The sequence below is a fragment of the Pelmatolapia mariae genome, linkage group LG12 (genome assembly GCF_036321145.2).
Source record: "Pelmatolapia mariae isolate MD_Pm_ZW linkage group LG12, Pm_UMD_F_2, whole genome shotgun sequence".
In the NCBI taxonomy this organism is placed as follows: domain Eukaryota; kingdom Metazoa; phylum Chordata; class Actinopteri; order Cichliformes; family Cichlidae; genus Pelmatolapia; species Pelmatolapia mariae.
The window spans coordinates 27,088,478-27,110,775 of NC_086237.1; the positions used below are offsets into that span (position 1 = coordinate 27,088,478).

Here is a 22,298-nt window from a genome sequence, read left to right on the forward strand (position 1 = left end):
CAAGTGTGGTGTATGTGTGCATTGATAAACCTTGTAAAACATGTTAAATAAAGTAAGTTACTTTTAATAAAAAGGTGTTGTTACCATAGCAGTTAAGTTATAAGAGAGAACATAACACCCTTGTTATTTTTTTCTTTAAACCTTGGCTCAGGATTGGTAAACAGGCATGGCATTATGACATTTTATGTAACTTATGTTAATATACTGAATTATGTGGCTTAAGAGAGAGCAGCAGCAAAGGTCATCTGATTAAACAGACTTTTGACAGAAAAAAAAATATCTGCAGAAGCCCAATACTCACTTGATGATTAGGATTATTACGCTACCTTCCATAAAAATAGCTTCAAGTACACACCAATAACAGGTGAGTGCATGCTCCGCTCCCAATGGTCTGCAGTTACTGCGAAGTAATATCACTTAAAAGCGTCTGAGTATCACTTTTAAGTCAACCGGTTGAATTCTCTGAACTGAAACAAAGCATGCTTCAATTCTTCCTTTCTTGATCTCCTGTAGCATAGCAGATACTGAAACATCCATCCAACAACCAAAAAGAAACACCAGATACATCAGAGTTTCCACAAATACACCAGTTATTTAAATTATCACTGTGATCTTCATCTCATGCCATAAAATTGGCAGTTGACAATAAAGTTGTTATTTCTTTAACAACTTTATTGTCTCTGCGCCCGTTAAAATGGGCTGTACCTTGCACACAGATTTAATATAGAAGAACTAGTTTGACAGTTCTAGGACTGTATAATGATAGTTTTTTTTAATATATAAGGATGAACAAACTGTATTCTCCCAAAGTGGTACTCAAATGAGAGCAAAGAGAACACACCTCCAGAGGATGCTGAAGTTACAAATGGATGTGAAGGAAACTTTGTAGTCCTTTATCCCATCTCAAAAAGAATGTATCTGCTGCCACCTGCTGATCTGTGAATGTGTGACAGTGTTTGGCTCTTTTTTCATTGTTTTGTTTTTAAACTCTGGGGGATTTGGTTCCTGAGTAACGGGATATCTATCAGATTATGAGGACAAAATAAGTTTAAACATCTTGTATATTTATCATAAAAATACATATATACATTTGATCTAAATGTGTTTTATACACAGTATTTTGCGAAAGTCTTGAGCCACCCCTTTCATTGGGAAGATGGTAAAATAGGTGCAGGAATTCATGGAAACACTGCTAACCGTACAGTACATGGAAATACAGGATATAAAGCTAGAACAGAGTTTGTACAAATGTAACAGGCTTTGGTATCACTCACTCTCACACACACACGCAATGAAATCTCACTATTGTTGGTTTTAAAATATCCTCTTCAGTTGGATTTACTTAACATATGAGTTTTTTAAGTTTACTTAAGTTATTTGTGTCATTTAAGTAAAATTAAAAAGGTTATTTCAAATGTTTCCACCCAACTGTGTTGAGTAACTCCAAAGAAATTGACTGTTGTACTCTAAATTTTTAAACTGAGTGAATGTAAAGGCATTGAGCATTTACAGTATTTAACTGAAATAACAGATAAATAAAGTCAAAATTAAGATGTTTCATATGAGTTACTAAACATAGTTGTGTAAAACTACTTAAGTAAATTAGGAAAAAAAAAACATTCTTTGAGTTCAAGATGATCCCACAGTGCTTTTATAATGTTGAGGTCTGGCCTCTCCTTCCAGGTATGCTTTTACTGCATTGGCAGTGTGTTTGGGCTCACTGTCATGCTGCCATCCCTGACCAGATGCTTTCCAGATGGCACTGCATGGTGGATCAGAATCTGGCTGTACTTTTCTGCATTCATAATTCTAATGGTAAAGCAATTGTGATCAGATCTAAGATCTCCAACACCACTGGCTGATATCCAGAGCAGAGCCTCCATTGTGTTTTACAGATGGCTGTAGACACTCCTGACCTCCTCCCTGCATACTGATAACAATTTGGATTCATCACTCCATCAGACCTGTTGCTACTGATTTTCAGTCCAGTTCTTGTGTAATTTGGCAAACCTCAGCCTTTCCCCTTTCTGTCTCTTCTTTGAGAATGGCTTCTTGACAGCCACCCTTCCAGTGAGACCATTTCTGAGGAGACTTCGGTGAACATTATATGGATCAACTGGAGAGCAACATCAATCTCTCAGGTCCCGTGTAAGATCTTACCTGCATTTCTTTCCTATCATTCAAGGACATGACTTTTAGATACTGTTTGTCTGCTATAGATTTTTAAGTTTTTAAGTCTGCCACTTCTTTTATTCTCCACTTGCCAAGTTTCTTCCGTTTTTTTTTTAAAGGACACACTGCACGCCATGCCAAGATGTAAACAAATGATGTGTTTTTGTGCCTAAATATAAAATTCTGAATTGGTTCTTTGCTAAATGGTTTGTTATGTGAACACTCGTTCATGCCTGCAATTAGGCGTATTTTTGTGCTTGAATGATTCATTGGTCAAGCCATCTTGTTAGTGTTAAGTGGCTTAAGAAACGACTACAACTAAACTCCATTCATTTGAAAACGGTAAGGTAGAAGGAAGGACTGAACTAAAAATGAGTGGAAAATCTGCCTTTGCCCAAATAAAAACCTTGAAAGCACTTCAGAAAGCCCAGAGCACTATTACTCAAGCACAATTTCAAATATACAATAAAGTCTGGCTCCTTAAAAGCAAAATTTAGAAAACAAAAGAGTTTCTAAGGACTTCATGCGTCAAGTCAGGGGATAAGAGCCTTCTCCTGACAGAGCCAGATTTTACCCATTGGGTATTATCTGGGGATAAATGGCGCATAGAGCAGGAAGATTTGTTGTATTTAGAAGATGTATATTCCCAATATAAATTTATATTTATATTTCCCATTAAGAGTTCTCGTGTTGGATGGTTAAACGCAGAAGAAATAAGTTATTATTGCTTTGATGGTAATAAATACATTAATGAAAACAGAACATATCCTTCCAAGACAAATCTGGGTTCACAAAAACAGGCATTCCCTGTAGGCATGCAATGCTATTTGTTTTCACAGTGCATCCAGCAGTTTGATGTTCATGATGGAAATTATTATTATCATTATTATTATCATCATTATTATTATTATTGCACCACGATTTACTTAGAATTGCTCATTTTCAACGCTCTGTACACCCCGACGACCCCATTCTAAACACATTTCATGGACTTGGCTAGTACCTGTAAATTGCATAGTAATTACAATTTAGAAAGACATGTCTGTATCTTCGTAATTAGCTCATACACAGACAATTTAAAACAAAGTGCATATTGCAGTTAATGATCCATACATTCAAATGATATGGTTACCCACAAGTGCTACCGGGTGTGTAATTTTATACACCAGTGATTTCATAAGCGACGTCGACACTGCCGTGAAAATAATGAACCTCCTTCTCTTCTGCCCACTAGTGGAAAGGAAAACACTGTGATACCTCACGGATGCATTCATATGTATTTATATTCGCGATGAGACGCTGACACTCATTACACTACCATTAGCCCTGTAAAACTCAATGTGAGCGAAAGCGGAAGTATGCTACAGAGTACCATCTTGACTTACCGATGAGTTTCCGCCCACTTCCTCCTCTTACCAATGAGCTGTGCCGGCTCGGATTCCTCCAGGGCCGAGGGAGTTCGCGGGAAACCGGGTATAGTCGGGATGCAGCATACATAACTCGGGAGTTTAACCGCTTTCTTTGTTACAAAACCCGTGTGACATTACCGATCAATTTTAAGCTAATGCCGTTAAAAACGGAGCAGTGACACAGCTTTCTTACCCTCTATGCTAATATCTGGCGCTAGTTAGCGGGCTGTCACATCGTGCATCACGTTGTGCTTCATACGGTTGAACAGGAAAAAAAATACGGCTGAGTAGGAAGAGACAAAGAAGTGCCGCTGTCAGGCACATAAAGGACCTGGTAAAATGAGTCTCTTCAATTTAGACCGGTTCCGTTTTGAGGGGAGGGCATGCAGCAAGGACCAGGTTAACGGGTCAAAAAGTCCAGAGTCTGAAAAGGAGAACAAACCAGGTAACCAGCAGCTACATGTAAAGGCTAGCTCTGCATTGCTGATAGCTAGATGTGTTGAAATGCTATCGTTAGCATTACTTGTATCACTTGAACAGCTCAGCATGGCTTTCCCCCGCAGCAGTATTAAGGTAGATATTTAGAAATAATGCTTTCAATCTATAGCTGGCCATTTACACAATCAAATATTACACATACAGCATAAAAGACAACAATGTTAAGCCATTTCAGAAATCCTATTAGAGATTTGAGATGATGTCAGTCTAATCTTCATCTTTTAGCAGCATACAAACACTAAGCTCAGTATTATGATGATGTCTTGTGTACCAGGGTTCACAAGTCAACCATAATTTCAGGATTTGGTCCTTTTCGTATCCACCTTCTTTAACTTCAAGTAGTTCCATGCATGTGGATATGTTCCATGTTTTGCCAAGAAAAACGTAAAAGCAGACAGGTGTCATACAATTTGCAGTATCACTGGTCTTCTTCACTGGTATTTTTCCTGCAAACATTAATTTTAATATATCGAATGAAATCTCTTTGTCTGCTATTAGGACAACATCTACCAACATGTTTCTGCTGTCTTTTTTTTTCCAGCCCAGACAAAGCCTGTCAAAGCCCCACCAAAATCCCTCGCCCGAGGAGTTGTTTTTGAGGAAGTCGTTACTGTTGATTTAGAGGAGGATGAAGTCATTTCTGAACCAAAGACCAAGATGTTATTAACAAAAAAATCCAAGTGTGTATATGCTAAAATAACTAGTAATAAAATTTTTTGCCACAAATGTATGCATTCATTCACTGATCCACTGCATATTTTAGAGTTGTTATCTTTCTTTTATAGCAAGCCTGCTGGTAAAGCATCCCAAACTGTAGTGCTGGATGATACCGACGACGAGGACAATGAATTGGATGACAAATTGAACAGACTAATGGAGATGTTTCCTCAGCTGACAAGCCCGGATGCGCTGGAGGTGAGTTTCAATAAAAGGTTTTGTATCTTTACGCATTAATGCCAGTTTCCAAGTATAAAACTTTTTTTTTTTTTTTACAGTATAGACTAAGGACAGGTGCCAATAAGAGCTCAATGGTCTGTCCATTTCAGGCTACTTTTTTTTTTTTTTTTTTTTTAGCTAATTCTTTGCTCGGTAAATAATCAGCTCTCTAATGTTTACGATTGATTTTCTTTAACCCATGTTCATTTACTTTAGTTAAATTTGTGTGTGGCCTGTAAACTGCTAGCATTGAATATAACTTCTTCATAGAGAATACCTAAAGTAAGTTATATATTATTTATGTATGCTTTAGAAATTATTTAGTGTTTAAAAATCAGAACCAGCCCTGCTGCCTGTTTTTTTTGTTTGTTTGTTTGTTTTTTTAATTCAGTTTCAGCACACTTCCCAAATGTAATATTTATAATGGTGATTCAAAACTGTATTTATATATTAGCCACTTCAAATTTAGTCACTGTTCATTAGACATGATCCCTTTGGTTTTCCTTTCAGATTGTTGAAAGTACAAGCACACTGGATGGGGCTGTAGCTGCTTGCCTTTTAAAACATGGCGATAAAGAAGGTAAGTATTTATTTTACTTTTCATATTGAGGTTTATTTTATAACTTAAAGGGAAATCTTTAGTTCTACAAAGAATATACCAAATCTCAACTTATAGAGAGTAAGTAAGAGTAAAAAAAAAAGCAATTATTAGGTGTGAAAAATAATTATTCCAAATATGAGCATGTTATTGTAAAAATAACATCCTCTTAAAGTGATTAAAGTAGATAGATCTGTTTCTTAATTAGTTAGATTTGTTAGGAACACTGTCTGTTTTGTCCTCTCAGCCCCGAGTCAAAGCAGGAAGAGAAAGCAGGATGGAAGCAGCAGCTCTAAAGACAGTGTTGAGATTCAACCTAGCAAGAAGACAAAACCAACAGCGGTAAGCTTTCTAACTGTGTCTTAATGGTTTAAAATGGGAAAAATTGTGCATCTTTGCGACACTAATGGTGACTTCAGTCATGATACAGAATGAAAACAGTGTGCACAGAACATTGAGAATACTTTAATTTTCTTTTAAACAGAACAAAAGCGTGGTTTACAAGAACTGACTCACATTTCCTGTTTTGTTTTTTTGTTTTTTAATTAAAATGGTAATTTTATTGCATTTTTTTTTAACGGACAGGCCTCTGATGAGGAAGAAAATGAGGACAAAGAGCCAAGCTGGGAGAAGCACGAATCTATGGTCAGAAGACTGCAGAAGAAATTTCCTAACCAGGACAAGGAGGTGAGTGAGAGATGTCTTAAATTCACAATGTCACAATTAACATTTTCACTGATGTAAAAAATATGTTATAAAAACTGTATAAAATGGCCTGCAACACTGCAGTAAAAAGTAAATGTGTCAATGTGCCACTTTAGTTCGGCTGGCTGAGAAGGCAACCCTTGCTGTAGTGTCCTGGTTCAATTCCACCCTGGGAATTCCCCTTCTCTCATTGGCTCTGCCTTCTTTTTTACATGCCACAGTCCTAGAAGGCCAACAAGTAAACTTAAAATGTACATACAGTGCTTGACAAATTTATTAGACCATGACCAAGTGTATGGTTTTTACCACAGCTGCGTTCTACAATGGTCAATCCACCAGTATGTGCAACATCTTTAAGTGAAAGTTTTTGTTTAAAACAAGATTTCTAAAACGTTTGTTTTCATTCCCTAATAAATGTATTAAGCACTGTATAAAGGTGGGGAAGATGTAGTTGAACATTTACTGATGAGTTCAAAGCAAATTATATCGACGCAAAATAGCAAGAAAAGGAAGTCGGTCAAAATTAGAGCTGTTTCTGAAACAATGTTTTGTGTTAGTTTGAGGACTGATCTGTAGTCTGTGTGTTGTAGGAGCTGAGGATGGTGCTGCAGGAACATGACTGGAATTTTGAAGATGCTCTGCAGGTCCTACAGATGTTCTCAGACACAGGTGCAAACACAACAGCTGTCATCTGAATATTTTCACTGTTTAACAAGCAGTATATATGTACTTTCAATTTAATGTTGAAGTGCTTAACTGGTTCTGAAACCTCCGTTTGTTTTCTGATATTAGATAATACAAGTTTCAGCTCGCATGGGTCAGAAGGAGAGGTATCCAGCAAATCAAAGAAGAAAGACAAGTCAAAGAGAAAGCTGAGCCACCAAGAAGACCAGAAAAATGGTGAAAAGAGGCAAGATTATGAGGAGTTTGAAGACCATGTCAGTGAAACGGAGGCTGAAAGTACAGATGATTCTGAAAATACAAAGGACAGTGAAGATGATTCTGACTTGGAAGACGACGAAGACTCCAAAGAGAAAAGTGCCACTCTGTCTTCTTGGATTGTAAGAAAATCTGGTCCAGCAGCTTCATTGTCCTCTGCCAACAAAACTACTACCTCTTCCTCGCTGAAGACCTCTTCCTCGCTGAAGACCTCTTCCTCGCTGAAGACCTCTTCCTCGCTGAAGACCTCTTCCTCTTCATCTGCTGCCCAGACTTTGTCCAGATTTGCCAGTGGAACCAGCATAGCTAAGAAGCAGGCAGCAGAGAGAAAGAGGAAGGCACGTGCCTCTGATGAACATGTCAGTTCAGAGGGCGAAAACGACTATGAAGACACAGTAAACAGCGAGTTTGAGGATTCAGATGATGAGCTGGACTCTAAAGTAGGCATGACAGAAGTGAAGAAGGAGATTCTTGCATTCTTCCAGGATGCATCATTAGACGAACTGTCACTAATGTCTGGGTGCTCCATTAAAAAGGCACAGAAAATTGTGGAACTGAGACCCTTTAAAAGCTGGAAAAGCTTGGTAAGAGGCCATGTGTTTCTAAACAAGAAGCATGAAATCACAAATAGATTTCCAGCAGATTATTTATGTTAAATAAAACAGTTTGATCAAGTTTTTGTCAGAAGAGGTATAAAAACAAAGGGCTGTATTCACAGTCTGAAATCATCTGACTGAATGCAACCTTTTGTTTATGCTGTATTGGCTTGTTCTGCAGATAACATGCTCTGTTCAGCACAATAGTTTTATCACAATAGTTTTTCTTTTTCTCAACACTTCTATCATCAGAGGGTAAATATGCAAAGATGGATAACCAAGATTTATCGGGATGTGTACAAATATAGTAATGACTCCTCTCTATATTTAGTCAGATTTATTTGTCATGTTAATTGTCATTTGATGTTTTTCTCCTCCAGGTTGATGTTCTCAATAAGAACAATGGACTTTCAGAAGACTTGCTGCTGGGCTGCAGAGTCGTCCTTAAGGAGAGGAAGGTTGTCCTGGGGCTGATGTCCAAATGTGAGACGATTTCATCAAAAATGGTCAAACAAGTCACTCAAGTGATGGAGAAAGGGACAAGAGCCATGAAACAGCCCAGAGTGCTCAACACCCAGTGAGTACAGTGTAATTCTTGAAAACGGTTTGTGAACCATCTTAAATTTCTTAAGTTTTTGTGTAGTGTGACCAACATCAGATTCTAATGCAAGGGTTCAAAGTAAATATTCTGAAACGTACTTCTAGAAATTGAAAGAAAACTATCTCCGAGAGTTCAGGCTGTGTTAAAGAATAATGGGGAAATAATAGTTCAGTGATGGTAGCGTGTGGGCTGTTGTGGGGAGCTTCAGACTATCTGCAGAGTGTCTGTTGTCAAATTGAGGCAAGTGTCAAAAATGTGGTACAGCCGGTCTGTTGGCCGCTCTTGCATGTACTGTTATTGGTTCATCTGTCAGCCGTGGGGAAGAATGAAGTTACAACATATAAAGAGCTGAAGTGAAACAGTGTTTAAAAAAAATAAATGTCTCCACTGCTTGTACTTTCATGCTATATTTTTTGATGGGTTTTTGTTTGCACAATTATTGAATATATCTCTATTCCCATTTTCCTAGGAAAATATAAAAAGACGAGGGTCAGTTCAAGATATTTGTGCAGCACTGTCGATTGTTTCAATAATTTGTAACCAAAAAATTGAAATTTGTAATAAAAAAATCAGTTCTTTATTATGAGCAAGATTGTTAAAATGTCTTTACAGAACTTTAAAAAATATTTTGTAACTTGATAAAGGAGGATTTCTGTTGTCATTTCAATGTATAAGACAAGCAAATGTGTTACAAAAAAAAGTGAGTATGATGTGCAGAGTATTAGAAAGAAATGTCTGAATGTTTTTGCTACTGAGTGAAAGCTGAACGGTGATCTTTAACATAACTCTCCGATGTTGGAAGGAAAGTGCAGAATTTGCAACCAGTGTAGGAACCAATGTAGGAAGACTGAGGTGATTTGTGACCTCAGAAGGAACTTGGCCTTAACTGCTGTTATAACAGCGTATCGTCATTTTTCCATAAATTATGCATTACGACTTAATGAGTGAGTCAGAGTGTGTTTGGAAAAAAAAGACAGACCCAGTTCTTTTTCTCAGTCTGTAATTATTGTTGTTCTTCAGGTTCCAGCTGAAACCCTATCAGCTAATTGGGCTAAAGTGGCTGCTGCTTCTTCATGAACACAAATTGAGCGGTATCCTCGCTGATGAAATGGTGAGCCAATAAGCTTGGGACCTGTTGTTAAATGTTAAATCCGACAGGTCCCAGGTATAAATTTGTTTTTTTTCTTCTCAAAAAGTATAAATAAGGATACTGAATTAAAGCAAATGTGTTGTTTTAGCCTAAAATGGCAAGAGAGCACTGGTTTGTGCAGTTGGTCAACATTTTGTTCTTAATATTGTTGAGAAACAACAGTTTTCAAACATAAGTGTTTGAACATTGTTGCTACTGTTTGTGTCTTATGTCTGATTGTATCGCTTTGTCTCTTTCACTGTCCAACCTGCAGGGTTTAGGGAAAACTATCCAGGCTATAGCATTTCTAGCTCAGCTGTACCAGAATGGTATTGAAGGGCCTCACCTCATCACTGTGCCTTCTTCTACACTGGGTAATGAACTCCACGTCACGCGCTTTGCCACTTCACTTTATACCGTGTAATCTTTCAGCTTGAATAATGGTCCACATAGATAGATACTTTATTGAAATTATAACTTGAAAATTGAAACAGAACAATATACATACAGATTTTTATCTTCATTAACATTTATGGTACAAACTTCAATATTTCCATCTGAATCTTTTTATTTATATAAAACCTAAAGAAATGACAATTTCTGACCTGTTGTTTTCAATCTGTCTTATAGATAATTGGGTCAGAGAGATGAAACTCTGGTGTCCAGATCTCAAAGTTCTCGTCTATTATGGTAAGGTTATAGTTAATTAAGTGTTGCTTGAAAATTAACTGAAACAGTTTTAGGAACTCGAGGATTTGTGTTCTGTGGATGCATGATGTTCACATGTAAATATGCATAATCTGTGGTGATTGTTAGAAGTTTAACTAGATGTTACATGTCTGCTGTGTGCACTTGCACCTTTAAAAAAGTTTTTTTTTAAATTGTGCATTTGATTTTTGCTTCATAATGTTTGTATCTGGCCTTGCTTAAAAATCTGTGAACATTTCCTCAGTTTGTAAACATAGCATTGTGTTTGTGTTCCTTTATTCTGTATAGGATCTATAGAAGATCGTCGCTACCTCAAACATGACATCCTGAATGGAGATGTTGACTTCAATGTCATTGTGACCACGTAAGCAAACACAGATCACTCATCATTTTAGCAAACATGCTACCAGGAGATCGAATTAGTGCAGTGAAGTATGAGCTCCTGGAGGAAACTATAGAAACTTTTCACTCATACCTTTGCTTTTATTTCATTTGTTTGTTTTTTTACAGCTATAACTTGGCAATAGGAAACGACAGCGACCGCAGCCTGTTTCGTAAGCTGCGGCTGATATATGCCATTTTTGATGAAGGCCACATGCTGAAGAACATGAACTCTTTGCGCTATCGGCATCTTATGGCTATTAATGTAAGCTGACCTCTGTGTAGTCTTTTTTTTTTTTTTAATATAACACCACTGTGGTTTTTCTTTGTTGTGCCTAACGGGGTTCGGTTTCTATCTGGTTCCCTGTAGGCAGAGCATCGCTTGCTGCTGACAGGAACTCCGTTACAGAACAACCTCTTAGAGCTGATGTCTCTTCTGAACTTCATCATGCCATCTATGTTCTCCAGCTCCACTACCCAGCTCTCAAAAATGTTTTCTATGGTAAGTTTCTGTCAAGTTAAGTTTGTTTTGACAGGAGAAGTGGGGTTTTTTTTTACTTTTTAAGCACTAAATAACTCCTGAATTACAAGAAAATGCAACTCCTTTCTCTTATGTTAAACTGTAGTCAGTCATGTCTAATCTTATTAAAGAAGAACTTGAGTGAATCACACAGCTCAAATACCAAAACAGGTGCTTCATTAAGGAACAGGGTTTGAAAATACACTTGAGCCTCTTTATTCATTGTCCCCTGGTTTTCACTTTAATTACAGACAAATGTCATGATCTTCTGTTTCACAGGTTAAAAGAAGTGCAAGAAGAACATGCAAAATCTGTTTAGTAGTAGCGTGTGTCATTGTTCTGTCTCCTATCTGACTCAAATTGCTTGTTACATTGCATGTTAGAAATCACATGAAGAGCAGAGTCGTTTCGAGAGGGATCGTATTTCTCAGGCCAAACTCATCATGAAACCTTTCATCCTCCGACGGATCAAGAGCGAGGTCAGTTAATCTGGGAAAGTTACACATTTCTACTGTACAAGTATTATGAGAGTTTCAAGTATTTGGAATGAAAGCCTGCATTACAGCTTTAGTTTTTTTTGCCCAAGATGTGTTAAACTCTTAATAGTAATGAACTTCAAGTCATAATTGAGTTAGAATTAAATAAATATTCATACACTTTCTATGAAAATCCTTCTTGTCTGGAGTTAACCTTATTTAAATGACTATTTGGCTAAAAGATAAGCTTGCAGGAAAAACTAAAAAACAGAACTAACTAACAAACAGTAGTTTTAATCATACACATTTACAGGGATTATATGTACTAAATAACTAATGGTGCTCCTTTTTTCCCCCCCAAGGTCCTTCAGCAGCTTCCAGCAAAGGAAGAGACGGTGGAGTTCTGCTCAATGAGTGAGAAACAGCGGGGTCTGTACCAGAACCTCTTTCAAAAACTCAAATCCACCACGAATGGCGAAAGTAAGCTCCATTTTAAATGAACTGAGTTTAATTAGTGCTCTTTAGTATAACTCGGGATACTATTTTACAGTAATATAGAACGATGTTTGATTAATAATTCCTGACATGCATCTTCTCTTCAGAGCGAGAGTTGTGTAATGTGATGATGCAGCTGAGGAAGATGGCCAACCACCCTCTGCTTCATAGACAGTACTACACCACTGAAAAACTAAAAGCCATGAGCAAGCTTATGCTCAAGGTGAGGATACTCCCTGACAACCACTGTTTGTGTTCTTTATTGTGTTTTGTTTGTCTTGTTGGCTGAACTATCGATTAGCTCATGCTAAGACAGTGAGCCCTCTGTCCACATGTCCTAAGAATCACTACTATGTTCTGGAGGACTCATTGTTTTTTTTTTTTTGTGTGTGTGTGTGAAAGTTGCACACAGTGATCGCCTAATAAGTCTTTGCTGATAGTGTTCAACTTCAATGTCACGTTTGGTGGTTTTCAAGGGAATTTGATTCTCATTAGTCATTAGTTCAATACAACCAATGACATGAAAACATCACTTTCTCTACTTCACACATTACAACAACCTTTGAATCGTGAAGTTATTGACATTCTGGTTTTTCATTCTGTTATCCAGAAACTTCTTCAAGTTGTGATATTTAGCTTGCAGATTGCAGAACACCAAACATTTAGATTTCTTTGCCATCATCATTTTTTTGGATCCTGGTGCGCTGTTGACTAGCTGAATGCTGGACTTTCACTCCAACACAAGCTGGAAACCGTAAAGCTGTTACATTAGTACATTTTCATACATTGTGGGTTGTCTCTTTTTCTCTCTCCCCAGGAGCCAACACACTTTGATGCAGATCCTGTTCTGATACAGGAGGACATGGAGGTTATGTCAGATTTTGAGCTGCATCGTCTGTGCCAGCAGTACTCCACCATCAGCTCCTACCAGCTTGAAAATGATCTCCTGCTTGACTCTGGAAAATTCCACCACCTTACAAAGCTGCTGGCCTCACTTAAAGAGAAGGTAGATAGAAATATACCGAACCATTTCATTTTGCGTTTTTGATTTTTGGGGCACAGGTTTAAGATTTTTTACAGCACAACTTTCCTGTCGTCATACAGGGGGACAGAGTGGTATTATTCAGTCAGTTTACCATGATGCTTGATATCGTGGAAGTGCTGCTGAAACATCTTATGCATCGTTACATCAGACTGGATGGATCCACACCCATAGCGGACAGGTGGGTTTCAAATACTGAAATAAGATCATTGTAGCTAACAAGGCATCAAGCATTTGATGTTATTAGGTCTAAATCTTGTCCTTTAAAATTATTTATTGGACTTCATTCTTGCGGTTCTCAGTCATATAGGTCATGCTTATCTAAGGAGCTTGGAAAGAAAAGCTACTAGACTTTAAACTTCTTTCTTTCAAGAAGTCCAGTCACTTTTCTTCCCAAGCTCCTTAGATTCTAGTTATATTCTGTGTTCTGCAAACCAGTAGAATAAAATTGTAACGTGATTTAAATTTTATATCTAAAAGGTCAAGTTTGTGCACATGTGGATGTCTGTACAGACACTTTGACTGGAACTTCAACAACATCAGATATTACATTACAGTAAAAGCACTTTAACAAACGCTTCTGCAGGATTTAAAGTTTAAGCTGTTTCAAAAGTTTAGCACATCTGTTATTCTAGCTGTTGCATCAGGTAAAAATGTGTCAAATTGAGGGAAATGGAAGCAATGTCTGTTCAATTCAGCGTGTACCCACCTGTAGCTGTTACAATGCTTTCTTTCTCTTTCAGGATTGTGTTGATTGATGAGTTCAACACAGACCCTGACATATTTGTGTTCCTGCTGTCAACCCGTGCTGGCGGCCTCGGCATAAACCTGACCTCAGCTAACGTTGTGATTCTACATGACATCGACTGCAATCCCTACAATGACAAACAAGCAGAGGACAGGTGTCACCGTGTGGGCCAGACCAGGTTAGATGGAATCTGTGTACAATCCTAGATATATTTTACCCAATGTCTTGTGATTGTGCCTTATCGTGTCAGTAACTGGGCAGAAAAGAGTTTTACAATATCAATACAGGAAATTCTGTGGTTAGTATGGTTGCACACATGCAGTGTGTAGTGATGGATCTACTTCTGTGTATCAGAACTGTACAGGTGATTAAGCTGATCAGTAAGGACACCATAGAGGACTGCATCCTGCAACTGGGCAACAAGAAACTAAAGCTGGAGCAGGACATGACCTCATCTGAACAAAGTAAGGAGATATTTAAAGATATGTACTGTACCTATTTTCACCGAAGGTTTCTCTAGTAGATAAATTAAACTAGATAAATGCATTTGTTTCGGTTTTTAAAATAAACATGAAAAAAATACTCAAAACATAAAAAAACAGTAGTGAGGATTTCATTAAGAAGTTCTAGCCTTTAAGGCCCAAAGTGTGCTTCTGTTCTTTTAAACATGGTCAGCTGCTTTCACAATAAACTCCTGCAAATATTGTACGAGTACCAAATTTGTCAGAGATATTGCACTGCTTCCCAGCGTGATGGCCCAAGTGTTGACAGTTTTTTGGTAAATCTCTTTCCCCCCTCAAACTCTGCACCCCTTACACCCCTCCCCCTCGCTCACATCTGTGCTCTGCAAGCAGACACTTTTTATTTTTATTTTAGCAAATAATTCTGTCTGGCCGTCTGACGCTTCTCTTTCTCTGTATCTTGCAAATGAGCACCCAAATCGATACTCTATTGTGCTTCTTTCTGTCTCTGAGTGACATTTTTAAACACCACAGCCGCTATCTTTAGCTTATGTGTACGATATATTTTTGTCAGATAAAGGGTGCAAGCCTCTGACTGCAGTATCTACATCTGTAAATATTTGCTTTTGATTTCTGCTAAAACTCCAGCTGACTTTAAAACTGGGTCCAAGTTTTTTTTGGTTTTTCTGTTTGGAAAGTGCATGAATTCCAGGAGCAGTTATTGGATTAACCTGATTTTATTGTGGAAAATGTGTGAAATTGATTAACATTATTAGGCAGGTGAAGTGCAAACAATAATGAGGATTGAGAAAATAATCACAGGAAAATTTAGATATTTTTTTGCAGTGTGTACCCTGCCTTTTGCTAACTGGAATAGGGTTAGCTAGGTTGGTTAGGATAATGCAAAAATAATGCTAACAAACGATTTGTCCTTTAGGTGTTGAGGGGACCATACCTGAGGATATGGCATCTTTGATCAAAGCCTCACTGGGACTGTGATCAACAAACATGTGAAACTTGAAACTGTACAAATGCATTTGTATGGAGTCTCCTGAGATTTCGGGAAGACTTGAGTATTCTTACTGAGCTAACACCATTGTGTCTGTACTTGAGAACTGCTGTAAACCATAAACTGCCATGCAAACACTGAAATCCAATAGATCAGATTTACAGTGTGACATGGCAGCTGTGCCTAAAACAGTTTTTACATACGCACAGTTTTTGCTCTCACTTTGACTATAAGACCAGTATAAACTGCATTTTGTAAGTGTACCAAGCAGTAAAAACTTGAAAGAGTGTGATTTTTAAATCTTTAGTAATAAAAAGGTATTTAAAGTACACTATCACGCTGGTCTGACAGAATTAAAGTGTCATTTAAGTTTAAACATATGCAGTGTTGCACTGCTCCCATTCAGATAAAAGTAACATAGTGGTAAGGAGAATGATGCTTACTTGCCAAACTTTGATACAGGAAATATTTCAAAATCTAGGACTTAAAGAAAAAGGTTCGAGCATGGAGAATGGTGGATATATTTTTACCCGTCGTTCCATACAGTGTTTGCGTGTTCAGAGAAATACAGTTCAAATAGCAAGTATACTGAAAATGTTGTTCACCTTAAATTCCTCTACCATTTCTGATTTAAAATTTGTGGCTGCATCACATGCATATGGACTCTGTCAGTGTTAAGTGTAATGTCTTACATTTCATCCTGTTGTCATCTTCTAATTACATATTTAGGAAAGGCAGACTGCATCAAGCATACAGATATTTTAATTATCCTGGTATGTAAGAAAAAACCTATGGTGCTTGAATTTCTTTCATAGCTGTTTCTACTCCTTTAATGATCGGGCCGAGAGAATACTTTTAGATTTAAGGAAGCAGCTGCCGCATTCGTGTACTGTATAAGTAGATAATGTGTTGTTATTGTAAAAGTGTTACTGTAAAAGCTTTTACTAAGTCATTTGTATGTTTGTTTGTTTTTTTTAGTTTCCTGTTAAAACTGAATAATAAATATTGGAATAATTGTTTGTGTGGTGTCTATAACAATGCACCAGTAGAGGGAGCCAATGACAATTTTTTAACTATTATTATCAGAGATTACAAAGATCCTCCCAAAGGCCAGAGTTGGTAACGGTCTGTAGTAGTATACATTGCTGAACTATAATTACATTTCCAATTCTTCATTTGGGGAAACAGTAAAAGATTCTTTGATTAATCTAATGAAAGACTGCCAAAATAATCACAGAGCAATAATCTAAGAAATTACTAATAAACTGAAATTGGGAGCTCCGATATTTTTTCAGAAAATAATTGTATAAGTGCGTATTGTTAGCTTGTTATCAACTCGTTGGAGATGTAGACAGTTCCAACAGGCTTAAGAAAACTCAAGGGTACTTAAAAATGAAACTGGTGATGTCTTGATTCAATTTTTTTTTTAATTTTGGTTTATACAAAAATGCTGCTGACATGTATATAGAAGACTAACTACAAGAAAGCTATCAAAATGTATCAATACAATATAATGTACAATTGCACACTTTATCATTCATTATATCTGTATATCATTATAATGCATTGATGTCAGATTAAAAAATTAGGAAAAATTTGTTCCTGTAAAAATGTGCTCAAATACCCCATCAAATTGGAACACCCCTGAAGGTCAGCAAACATTTTGGTGCACATTTTACCAAGTTGTTCTGTCATATAGGCAAATCACAAGAAGGACTTAATGTCTTGGAAAACCGAACCACCAGATTATTATACAGAGTACTTTGCAAAAGTCTTGAGCCATATCTAATTCCTTTTTGTTTCCAAGACAATTGTAATTTATTTATTGTAATTTTTAAAGTGTCTTTGTTTTTGTTTGGACACTCATTTAAAGTCCAGTCCTTGTACCATGCAACACTGACCCATGGCTCATTCAAGCATAATAAAAAGCACCTATTCCAGTACTGTCTATGCACAGATAGCTCGGCAAAGAAACAGTTTTAAGTTGTCTTTAGCCATTTTGTTACTAGAATGCTTTCACAAAAACATATAATTTTTAGAATATGTATAATATAATTTCTTTAGTTTGAAAATGTCAAAGATAATGCATTTTAAGAGAAACAGTTAAAACTTGACATATTCCAGCATGGTGTTCAGCGTGTCCTTAAAAGTAGGAGGACCTAAATAAGTCAAAGACCTTAGATGGTATCTGAGAGAGAAATCTGCTTTTCCAGTTTATCCATCGACCAGTCGCTGAAGCATCATCAGAAATGGTCTTGAGAGAAAAATGGCTGTCGAGGAGCTGTTCAAGTAAGGGAAAGATAAAAGGCTGGGGCATGACCAATTACACAAGAACTGGACTGAAAATTAAAAGCAACAGGTCTTAACAGCCACAGCCATTGTAAGACATGGTGGAGACTCTGACTTGGTCTGGGGTTGCATTGTAACCAGTGGTTTTGGGAATCATCTGAATGGCCACAGCTTCATTTTTCAGCATGGCAATTTTTGCATGGATAGAAAAACACACAAACACTCAGTCATAGATCAGAATCTGGACGTCAGCATTATTGAAGCAGTCTGGGGATCATATTGACAGAGAACAAAGCAAAAAGCAGCCAACATACAAAGTACAGCACTGGAATGTCCTTCAAGAAGCCTGGAGATCTACTTCTGAAGGCTACTTAAAAAAATGACAAGAAAGCTTGTCTAACAGAATTCAGTCTGTGTTGAAGACTACAGGTGGTCATACCAAATATTGACTTTTAAGCTCATTACAAATGTACAAACCCTTATTTTGTCTTGGATTTTTTTTAATAAATGTTGATCTTGTAATGTATGTTGCTGCACCTATTTCCTGTTTTCATTGCAAAATATGGAGAAAAAAGAAATGAGGTACAGACTTTTGCACTGTACTGTAAATCCATACCTAATCTACTCAGCATTGGGGGAGTATCGTCCACACCTATATCCTGTCAAGTGAGCATCACATTTGATTCTGTAAGTAAAATAGAGAACTCCTTTGCGCAGCTGACAGCTTAAGGAATGAGTTCCTCGCTCTGGAAACACAATACACCTCCCTGCAATATCATTGTAAAGCACGTCCCTATCCCAGACTTCAAACCTCAACTCCTGACCCAGTTCCACTGAACCAAAGTCATAGGTGACATTCCATATCGGGTCATTGTCATCCATCACCGTGTCAGTCTCTTCATATATGCCATTGTAGAAGATCTTCACATAGGCATCTGTTTTTGTGAAGGTGTCTGCCCTCAGGCCTGCAGCTCTGTGAATCTCCAGTTGGAGAGTTCCTCTACCAGCCCTTAAAGGGCAGCAGTTATGGTCCAGGTTGGGAGTCGGTGAGCAGTTCTTGAAACCAAGTTGGTCTTCCTTCAGCTGGTTCTCTTTTATGTACTCTGAGACAGTCCTTATCAGATTAGCACTGATTTGTGAATCCTCCACCAAGTGATGCAGAGGAAAGATGGCATAAGAAACCACATCGGGGTTGTCATGAAGGCTGTTCATCCAGCTGTGGTAGGCTTCAGATGGGTCCTGCTGGTAGAGGATGTCAGGGAAGTACCTCTCTCCTCCAGTAACCTCAATCTTATGGGTCATGAAGCCTTGGTAAAAGCCCATGCTCATGTTGCCTTTAAGGAGGCTGTCACACCTGTTGGAAAAAGATACATTGGCAGGGAGGAAACCCAATGCCATACGGAGTTCAACATTCAGGCAGTTTTTGATCTCTGCCTCTGAAAAGCCCTTCAGGGTGGCCAGGCAGGTCCTGAAGGCAGTGATTCGCCTCACCTTACCACCGAGCTGGACCTAACACAAAACGGTAATAGAATGCATTATAACATCACCATTATTTTGCACCAGAAATGCTTTCCACAGCCTACATACTGCAGCATTAAACCCCTGTGTATCCAACAAGTTTCACTGACCTGGTGTATATAGTGTGTTCCATAAGTGTCTATTAGCCGTCTGTATAGGGCTCTGTTCTGGCTTGTGTTTAAACTCTGTGGGAGTCTCTTGAGATGCTTTGTGAACTCTGCACTCAGCGGTGGATGATCAGCCAGCCTGTAGCTGCAAAAACAAAAGGCATGTGGAGTTCAATCATGACACAACAGCAATTGAACCTTGCTTTTCTGTAAGAGGGACGATAAGCAGCTCAGTCCACTGAGTCCAACAATTCCAAAAGTAAACATTTCTCTCACATTGCAATCGAGGTCATCCTTTCAGTTGTAACACATACAACTGAAAGGATGAGCCTGTGTTGCTTTACCTGTAATAGGTGCAACTGATTTCATGAATGGCAAAAGTGGCTTTGTCCACACTGTGCTGTGAACGTGCAAACTTTGCCAAATCTGAGCGGCTTCCTCCCAGAACTGCCTTTCCAATGTTGTCAAGGCTCAAACCCAAATCCCAGTTGTTGTTAACCAGTGAGTTGGAGCTGCGCAGCAGGGAGTCCACAGAGTGGTGAAGTGCACTGGAAAGCTGCTTAGAGCAGCGGCTGAAGGGACGCCAGTCAAGCACTGAAGCTGGGAGCCTCTGAATCTGTGGAGCAGATGAAAGGCAGGAAGTGGAGCGGGATGCAGGTGGTGGAGGAAAATATAGGAAGTTGAGGGGGATGGAAAATGCAGGAAAGTACAGAAAAAACAGGGTGAAGGAATGAACTTGAGGCTGATAAAGAGTGTGAAGGTTAAGTAGTAGGTTTCATGTTTTCACCTCTCCTTTTTGGAATCGGTTCGGACACAGTGTACAGGTGTGGTTGTCAGCTAGGTGGGCTTTGACATTGATGACATATGCTCCTGTCCGACGCATCCGCACCACGTCAAAGCCTTCTCCAGCCAGATTGTGGCCCGGTACAAAAGGAGCCTTCTCACACTGTGACCCTGTGCCACTCCGACAGGCCTGGACACTGCAGTCTTCCAGCATAATCGGCAAAGCCAACATAAACAGGAAAATGTGTCTCTGCTGGTATCCTCCTGCACACATGGTTACCTAAAGGTACAGTGAGGGGGAAAAAAGGGAGTCAGTGGATTTTAATGGTTACTTTGTATAAGCACATTTTTGTAACAGAGTTATTTTCCTTTGAAATAAAGAAAATGTGATTTTTTTTTATTGATGTAAATGCAGATGAGCTTCTAATCCTCTTAAATATATAAGCTGTAATCAGGCCACAGATATTTTGTTAAAGCTGAGAATGTGCACATTGGTGGCATACATTCTTACCTTGTCCTAGCTTTCTTTGTCCTCTACGTTTCGTTGTTGTCCAGTATTTTTTCCACAGCCAAAATAAATCTCTTGATTTTAAGTCCCCCTCCTTATTTGCACTGTTGATTGCTCGCTGTGAACAATGGAACCTCAGGCTGACGTCTCGATCCTGCTGGAAATAAAATCACGGTTGGACGAGCCTTAGCGTTGCTGAGAGGCTGTGCTGGAAGCCTGCTGCGTGCACACTTTGGTCTATCATCTGCCTTTTGAAAAAACCATGGAGGGAGTTGCCTGGCTATGCCGCTCTCTCCCTCTCTGTCTCTCTCCCTCTCTACCCCAAGGCCTTCCCAATTTCCTCAGCATGAGCGGGTTTGTTTTTATTCTCAAGACCCAGTTCTGTAAATCCCTCACAGCCCTGTATGTCTGTGCACGTGCATGTGCATTTGTGGGGGAGGGAAATTTTGTGTAGTCACGAGAGAAAAGATGAACAGTGGTCTGAGCAGTCTTTACGGGAAATGGGTGTGTATTTATGCATGTTTGTACATGTGAGTGTACAGTGCACGGGTGTATGTCTGCTGGACTGAATCTGAGCTTTCGTTCACATAATGTCTGAGCTGGCCTGTCTGTGTGCTGATAACCTTACCAAAACCATGAGCTCAGCTTTGCCACTGTCTATTTCTGGATGTGGGTGGCGTGTTTGTGGTTTTTTCTCAGTGAGGACAAAGGAGAGAAACATGTCTTTATGCAAAAGGTTTCATTCAGTGCAAGAGGTAGAGAGATTTCATTTCAGTTCATATTTGAATAAAGAATATTTTGTGTGGTGCCACAGATTTATGCAGGTTTTCCTAGTGTAAGTTCCCTTCAGTGTTAAAATTTTATTCTTTACACTTTATACTATACAAACTATAAAGCAGGGATACTATAAAGTTCCAATTAAATATGCTTTGTATCAGGTCAAAGATCTAGCACAAATTCATTTGTTGTATCATGAAAAAAATTTCATACACACCCTGATCTAGGTAGGTCTTTTGTGAGGGCTGTTTCTTTGCTGACCATGACAAAGTATAAAGTAAAACTGAATTCAATGTTTTATTTGAGGCAAATGTACAAGCGAGATCTGACCTTGATCTCTCTAATAATCCTGTGTTTGTTTTAATGTCAGCCTTCACTGATTACCCCGTCCCAGATTCACATGAACTCTTGCCCACAAGCACTTGAATTGTGTTGGACACTGCTGTGTATATAAGATTTTTATCTTTCATGTTGTTTTAGTGAAGCACTGAGGTCCGTGGGAGCACTGCACTTTCAAGTTCCTGTGTATGATCTGTACATATGGTTTTGACAATAAAGCTGACTTTGACTTTGACTAATGTTAATGACTGATTAAAAATGGGTTGGAGTGTGAGTTGTGATCCTTGTTTGCCTTCTAAAGGGAGTCTACATGGTTAGAGAAATACCATTAATGAATACAATGATAAAATAAAGACTGATCCATATAATGTCTGCTGTGCTCTAGTGCACTTTCAGAGTTACACCAGTTTTTATAGTAGGCCTTAGAGACAGAAAGTATCAACATATAAAAAAAACATGTGATACTTTAGATTTGTAACCCAAAAGGTTGATTTTGTTCATCTGGACGTAACGTTTTCAGTGGGACAAACATTTCGTCTCTAATTCAGCTGAGA

General features: G+C 38.3%; 2 protein-coding genes across 2 annotated transcripts; one reads left to right on the forward strand and one right to left on the reverse strand.

Moving 5' to 3' along the window:
- Positions 1-3,597: 3,597 nt before the first annotated feature.
- On the forward strand, positions 3,598-16,426 carry smarcad1a (SWI/SNF-related, matrix-associated actin-dependent regulator of chromatin, subfamily a, containing DEAD/H box 1 a). The gene is made up of 23 exons (XM_063489306.1): positions 3,598-4,026; positions 4,621-4,759; positions 4,865-4,994; positions 5,526-5,595; positions 5,861-5,955; positions 6,199-6,300; positions 6,909-6,987; positions 7,111-7,841; positions 8,234-8,430; positions 9,475-9,565; positions 9,858-9,957; positions 10,214-10,273; positions 10,580-10,655; positions 10,802-10,937; positions 11,043-11,174; positions 11,576-11,671; positions 12,031-12,148; positions 12,271-12,386; positions 12,981-13,169; positions 13,268-13,386; positions 13,949-14,131; positions 14,308-14,417; positions 15,352-16,426. Exons 1-23 carry the CDS (start codon positions 3,921-3,923, stop codon positions 15,411-15,413), a joined length of 3,237 nt encoding a protein of 1,078 aa, XP_063345376.1. The 5' UTR covers positions 3,598-3,920; the 3' UTR covers positions 15,414-16,426.
- A 449-nt stretch (positions 16,427-16,875) lies between these two features.
- On the reverse strand, positions 16,876-20,925 carry prf1.5 (perforin 1.5). The gene is made up of 5 exons (XM_063489169.1): positions 20,632-20,925; positions 20,125-20,400; positions 19,682-19,953; positions 19,341-19,482; positions 16,876-19,221 (listed from the first exon to the last, which is right to left on the reverse strand). The coding sequence occupies exons 2-5, from the start codon at positions 20,392-20,394 to the stop codon at positions 18,334-18,336; spliced, it is 1,572 nt and encodes a 523-aa protein (XP_063345239.1). The 5' UTR covers positions 20,395-20,400; positions 20,632-20,925; the 3' UTR covers positions 16,876-18,333.
- Positions 20,926-22,298: the final 1,373 nt, after the last annotated feature.

Coding starts and splice junctions, on each gene's coding strand:
- smarcad1a (XM_063489306.1), top strand. CDS start 3,921: ATGAGTCTCTTCAATTTAGACCGGTTCCGTTTTGAGGGGAGGGCATGC. Junction 5,596..5,860: donor AAAACATGGCGATAAAGAAG/GTAAGTATTTAT, acceptor TTGTCCTCTCAG/CCCCGAGTCAAAGCAGGAAG. Junction 9,566..9,857: donor GTATCCTCGCTGATGAAATG/GTGAGCCAATAA, acceptor TCCAACCTGCAG/GGTTTAGGGAAAACTATCCA.
- prf1.5 (XM_063489169.1), bottom strand. CDS start 20,394: ATGTGTGCAGGAGGATACCAGCAGAGACACATTTTCCTGTTTATGTTG. Junction 19,954..20,124: donor ACCGATTCCAAAAAGGAGAG/GTGAAAACATGA, acceptor TCTGCTCCACAG/ATTCAGAGGCTCCCAGCTTC. Junction 19,222..19,340: donor GAACACACTATATACACCAG/GTCAGTGAAACT, acceptor GTTTTGTGTTAG/GTCCAGCTCGGTGGTAAGGT.